This window comes from Aethalodelphis obliquidens, unplaced genomic scaffold (genome assembly GCF_003676395.1).
Source record: "Aethalodelphis obliquidens isolate GAN/ISIS:26980383/991018 unplaced genomic scaffold, ASM367639v1 scaffold13, whole genome shotgun sequence".
NCBI classification, from domain to species: Eukaryota; Metazoa; Chordata; class Mammalia; order Artiodactyla; family Delphinidae; genus Aethalodelphis; species Aethalodelphis obliquidens.
In genome coordinates, this window is record NW_020837957.1 from 39,644,365 (window position 1) to 39,651,208 (window position 6,844).

Below are 6,844 nucleotides of genomic sequence, written 5' to 3' on the forward strand. Positions count from 1 at the left end.
GTCAGTGAAATTGCAGTTGCCCTCCATCTCCTATTGATGACGATTCTTCAGCTCTACCATCTCCCACCTCCTGTCCCTGCTCCAGTCAGTAACTCTTCTTGATGCCAGCCCCTGTGTGCCAGCTGTTATACTGTACTTTTCAAGGTATTATACTGTAAGATTAAAAATGTTTTCTTTATTTTTTGTGTTCATTTGTTTTATATGTATTATTTGTGTGAAAAGTATTATACACCTATTACAGTACAGTACTATATAGCCAATTGTGTTAGCTGGGTACCTAGGCTAACTTTATTGGACTTACGAACAAATTGGACTTACAAATGTGCTCTCAGAATGGAACTTGTTCATATGTAGGGGGCTTACTACATTTTGATACACATATATTGGCTAATTATCTGCACTGGTCATGTATAGCTTTTTAAATAATTTTAGGTCAATATACAAAGATAGTACAGATTGTTTAATTGGTTAGGGAGATTTTAATATAATCACCTTTTAATAGGTCATGGAAATTAAAAAAAGTCAGAGTGTCCTAAAATATATGATACTTAAGTTTATTTTTTTATTTTTCTTTTGCTTTGTAAACTGCTTTATTAATTTCGTATTATGAAAAGAATAATTTTCCTATAACTGGATGAAATTGCCCTGCTGACAGAAAGTTTCACAGAGACAAAGCAATATTCAATTAGAAACTGGTAAGTAGAAACACCAAAAGGTTTACAGAAAAAGTAAATCAGAAAAACTACAAGCATGTAGAGCAGAGGCCACATTACTGACCTCAGGGATAATCTTAGGATTCAAGGTATAAGGCAAAACTCATAATGATTGTCAGGTTCAGGAGTTTGGTAGCGCAAATGATGCCTCGTTTGCTGCTTCTTAGTCTTTCTCCTGATTTCCATCATCTGCCCTACGTGCTTTTCTACATCATCCCCCACTTCACTGTGATCAATATGCCTGCTGGGTATGGCCCATCGAAAATTAGGGACAAGTTGTCTAATCCGTCCCAGCCTGACATGTCCTCCAGGCTTCTGGCCTTTACCCCCTCCTAAATCGCGTGATTCCTCTCCATTCTGCAAAGGGGCCTGGTCCCCGCCTTCCTTTTCCTGTTGGGTATTTTCCACGTTGAGATTTTTTACTGCTTGTTCTTCTTTGGACGCCATTGCTCCTGGGCCTATCTTCGCGGTCTCCTGCCCCTCCCGATTCTTGCTGCAAGTGCGCCGCCGCGACACTTCGACTCGCAGACCTGCTCCTCCCGCGCCTCTTACTTTTGGGGGCCGCCCCCGGCCCGCACTCCCGCAGGGACCGAGAAGGCAGCGAGCAACAGCTTGGTCTACCGTTAGAGCGCGGCGAGCGCCAGTCGGCGCTGGCCGTTCACGTCGGGCCTCCGTCACCGCGGGATGCTGATACTTAAGTTTAAATGAATGGTTATGGGTTAAAATTAGTACTGTAAAACTTATTCACAATTTAATAAATAATATTTATTTATAGTATTATGTGCTTAGCACTCTTTAAGGAATGTAATCCAATAATGGAGAAGATTTACACTCTTCTTTCACTCATGAAAGTTATGCTAGAAGTATTTCTTATATAATTATAAAGGTACTAGAATTTTATTTTAAGAATATTTGACTAACTACAAAAATAGGTGCTATATTAGGCAATCCTGAAATCATCAGTGAATTCTCAAGAGCAGATGTTGAAATAAACTGAACAATAAATTCATAACCAATGTAAAATGTAAAATTTCTATCTTTATGTTGCTGAAATTTTCTGTAAAATAAGTTTATAAATATGTGTTGCATAATCAAAACTACAATGAGGTATCACCTCACACCAGTCAGGATGACCTTCATTAAGAAGTGTACAAATAACAAATGCTGGAGAGGATGTGGAGAAAAGAGAGGCTTCCTACACTGTTGGTGGGAATGTAAACTGTACAGCTGCTATGGAAAACAGTATGGAGGTTCCTCAGAAAATTAAAAATAGAGTTTCCATATGATCCAGCAATCCCACTCCTGAACATATATTTGGACAAAACTACCTCAAAAAGATACATGAACCCCTATGTTCACAGCAGCACTATACACAATAGCCAGGATATGGAAGCAACCTAAATGTCTACTGACAGATGAATGGCTACAGAAGCTGTAGTACATATACACAATGGAATACTACTCAGCCATTAAACAGAATGAAATAATGCCACTTGTAGCAACATGGATGGACCTAGAGATTATCATACTAAGTGAAATAAGTCAGACAAAGACAAATACCATATGATATTACTTATATGTGGAATCTAAAATATGACATAAATGAACTTACTAATGAAACAGAAACAGAGTCACAGACATAGAGAACAGACTTGTGGTTGCCAAGGTTTGGGGGTAAAGGATGGATTGGTTGTTTGGGATTAGAAGATGCAAACTATTATATATAGAATGGATAAACAACAAGGTCCTACTGTATAGCACAGGGAATTATATTCAATATCCTGTAATGAACCATAGTGGAAAAGAATATGAAAAAGAATATATATATACATATATATATATGTATATATATATATATCTGAATCACTTTGCTATACAGCAGAAACTAACACAACACTGTAAATCAACTACACTTCAGTAAAATAAATTTGAAAAATATGTGTTGCATCAAAGAGGAAATAAACACTACATGTAGAAGTAGTTTGCATAGTAGTTTGAAAAATAATAAAATAAGAATCTTAACCATTAAGGGGAACAAAGCTACAATCACAAACTTACATTACCACTTACCATTAAATGATTCATTAAATAAGAAAGAATGAAGAAAAGTTATTACATCAGAAAATACAAGTTAGAAAAGTAAAGCAAAGCAAATCCCCACCTTCATAAAATCAGGGGGAAAAGGTAGTGAAGAAAGAAAGAGAAAGAAGGGAGAAAGGGAGGGAGGGAGGGAGGGAGAGAGAAAAGGAAGGAAGGAAGGAAAGTAGGTCAAACCTGGATACAGAAAGAAGCAATAGCATTTTAAAATAAATTGGAGAACTGATTCCTTAATGAAAGATTTCTAACACTTTGTGAAAATTAGATTCTAACAGTGTATAAATAAAGTAGATATATAACAAGAGATAAGAGAGATTTTTCTAAGTATGAGAAAAACTTGCAAGAAATAAAAAGACATGAAAAACTTTTACCAAATATAAATACCATCCATATTTTTAGGTGTAATTTGAGTTAAATATTAGATTTAACATATAAACAATACAAATGAACTTATTTACAAAACAGAAATAGACTCACAGACATAGAAAACAAACTTATTGTTACCAAAGGGGATGCCAAATGGGGGGAGGGGGAGAGGTAAACTAGGAGTTTGGGATTAACAGATACACACTACTATATATAAAATAGATAAACAACAAAGATCTACTGTATAGCACAAGGAAATGTACTCAATGTCTTGTAACAACTTATAATGGAAAACAATCTGAAAAAGAATATGTGTATATAGATATAGATAACTGAATCACTTTGCTGTACACTTGAAACTAACACAACATTGTAAATTAACTATACTTCTATTTTAAAAATGATAAAAAAAAAAAACAGCAGCAAAAAAACATAGGCCAACCAAACTTGGAAAGAAATGAAACAAAAATGAAACTGGAAAATAATGCAATTAATCGTATAAATAGGCCAAGGTGAATATCATATGACTATCTTTATAAACACTAATAGGTCATTTAAAAAAATTTGGTATCTGTTTGTGACTAAAATTTTTAGAAATTAACATGTTCCCATAAATGATACAAAACTCTTTCACACCAATAGAGAACATTTTTAAAATAGTGAATCATTAATGAAACCACATTGAAAGCTGAGTCAAGTAATAAATAACCGTATTTGAATGGGGGGATCAAGATGGCGAAGTAGGAGAAGTTGGAACTAACCTTCTCCCACAAATACATCAAAAAGAGATCTATATGTGGAACAGTTCTCACAGAAAACTAACTGGAAAGTGGCAGAAAAACTCCTATTCAACTAAAGCTGCAAGAAAGATCTCCATGTAACCAGGAAAGACAGAAAAAACAAAAAAGGCCTTGGGTTAGGGCATTTGCCTCAGGGAAGGATCTGTTTGGAAGAGATAGTCCACATGCGTGGACTTTCGCCCTGGAGAGTGAGCAGGTCAAGGCAAGATCTGGGCATTTCAGTCCTGGTGTCTTGCACAGAGGAGAGAAGTTCCCTTGCCTGCTGGGAAATCCCCTGAGACAGAAGGGCTGGAGAAGCCTAGACTGTACTGCAAGCATGCAGGCATGCAGGCATGCTAACAATCAGGCAGAGAGCCTTGCACTGGTGGCTGTTGCGTTTCCGCCCTTCCCAATACAAAGGGGCAAACACCCTGGCCCCGCCCCCTCCAAACCACAGCCTGCCATCAGATCTGGGGAAAGATTTGGTCTAGCTATGCAGAGGCAGAGAGGGGCACCTGGAGTATATCCTGAAGGAGGCTTGGAGGCCATTGTCAGCATGCACACGGGATGCAGCCACAAGAGCACGCAGCGCCTAAGTGCTGAATCTCTAGCAGGCAGGCGCTGGGTAGGAGTACACAATGGTTCATTTCCCAGAGAGAACACCCTGGCTCTGTCCACTCTAAAAGGCAGCTTAGTGCTAGATCTGGGGCAGACAGATCCTGGGAGAAGTCTGCCACAGAGGCAGCCAGATCTCAAGCTGCAGTGCAACTACCTCAATTCTTGCAGCCACAATGCCCTGATGCCTGACACCAGCCTACTCCACACCATAGCCTTGCACTAGATCTGGGATGAACACAACAGGGAAAGGGACGTGACCTTGGGCTACTACTGAGTGGACCCTAGGATACCTGCTCAGGTGGTGCATAGGTTCTCTGTGACCACATGTGTCTCACTTGCTTCAGCAATCACCTCCTTTGGGGCAGGGCACACACTCAAGGGCTACAGAGTCTGATCAAACCTGACCCTTAGGGCTCCTACTCCAACTGTGGAGCAGACCCTTCCCCCAATGGCAGCAACAGCCACAGAGTAGGGAGGAAGCCCCTTCTCACATCATGCACAGGCTTTAAATATCCCAAGACCAACCACACCCCTATCAAGGGTATAGTGACCAGCACACTCAGGAAAGATGTGGCTGGTACCCATACAAAAACCAGCCTTTGAACCAAAAATACTGGACACGGACAGTTAACAAAGGGACACTTCCACATAAAAAACACCCCTTCAAGACAACAGCAGCTAACTCTTTCTCCTAAATTCAGAGGTAGAGAAAGATAGGTAAAATGAAAAGACAGAGAAACTAATCCCAATTAAAAGAATAAAAGAAATCAGCTGAAAGAACAAATAATGAAACAGACCTCACCAGTCTACAAGATTCTGAGATCAAAAAGGATGTAATAAAAATGCTAAAGGAATTAAGAAAAAATATTAATAGAAAATGCAGATCACTGTAACAAGAAGCTAGAAACTATAAAACAAGCCATTCAAAAATAGTCAATTTGGGCTTCCCTGGTGGCGCAGTGGTTGAGAGTCCGCCTGCCGATGCAGGGGACACAGGTTCATGTCCTGGTCCAGGAAGATCCCACATGCCACAGAGCGGCTGGGCCCGTGAGCCATGGCCTCTGAGCCTGCGCGTCCAGAGCCTGTGCTCCGCAATGGGAGAGGCCACAACAGTGAGAGGCCCGCATACCGTAAAAAAAAAAAAAAAGACAATTCAATTGCTGAGATAAAAACCAATCTAGGAGCAATGAATAGCAGACTAAATGACACAGAAGATCAGATAAGTGATCTGACAGACAGAATAATGGAAATTACACAATCAGAACAAAAGACAGAAAGACAAATGAAAAAAAAATAAGAGCAATGTGCAAGATCTGTGGGATGATATAATGTATGCCAACTTACACATAATAGGGGTTCCAGAAGGAGAAGAGAAAGACAAGGGGATCAAAAGTGTATTTGAAGAAATTATGGCTGAAAATTTCCCAAACATAAAGGAAGAAACAAATATCCAGGTACAGAAAGCACAGAGGGTCCCAAATAAGATGGACCCAAACAGACCCACACCAAGACATATCATAATTAAAATGGCAAAAATTGAAGATAAAGAGAGGATTCTAAAAGCAGAGAGAGAAAAACAGTCATATACATGGGAATTTCCTTAAGGCTCTCAGCTTATTTCTCTGCAGAAACTTTGCAGGCCACTAGGAAGTGGCAGGGTATATTCAAAGTTCTGAAAAGGAAAAACCTGCATCCTAGGATACTCTACCCAGAAAGATTATCATTTAGAATAGAAGGAATGACATATCATTTCTCAGACAAGCAAAAATTAACAGAATTCAGCAATAGTAAACCAACCCTAAAGAAATATTAAAGGATCTTAACTAAACAGAAAAGAAGCAAGACTCTATAGGAGAGGGAAAATCACAATAGGAAAGGAAAACATATAAAGGGATCAAAGATCACTTACATATCAGGACATAGATTAAAAAAAGTTGTAGAAGTGGTTATAATTAAAATTAATAGTAAAAGGATAAGCATGTAAAACAGGACATCAAAATCACAAAATGTGAGGGAGGAATGTATAAAAGTTTAGGTCTTTTAGAACGTGTTTGAACTTGAATGATTATCAGTTTAAAGCAAGTAGATATAGTTGTGGGTCAACATACTTGAACTCAATGGTAACCACAAATCAAAAACATACAATAGATTCCAAAAACCAAACAGAAAGGAACTCAAGCATACTACAAATGAAAAACATCAAACCACAAAGGAAAAACAAAAAGAAGAAGAAATGAAGAACTATAAATACGATTGGAAAACAGGTGATAA

General features: G+C 38.5%; 1 protein-coding gene across 1 annotated transcript; it reads right to left on the reverse strand.

Moving 5' to 3' along the window:
• Positions 1 to 548: 548 nt before the first annotated feature.
• On the reverse strand, positions 549 to 1,342 carry LOC113624613 (protein BEX4-like). Its single transcript, XM_027114543.1, has one exon. It carries the CDS (start codon positions 1,158 to 1,160, stop codon positions 798 to 800), a length of 363 nt encoding a protein of 120 aa, XP_026970344.1. The 5' UTR covers positions 1,161 to 1,342; the 3' UTR covers positions 549 to 797.
• Positions 1,343 to 6,844: the final 5,502 nt, after the last annotated feature.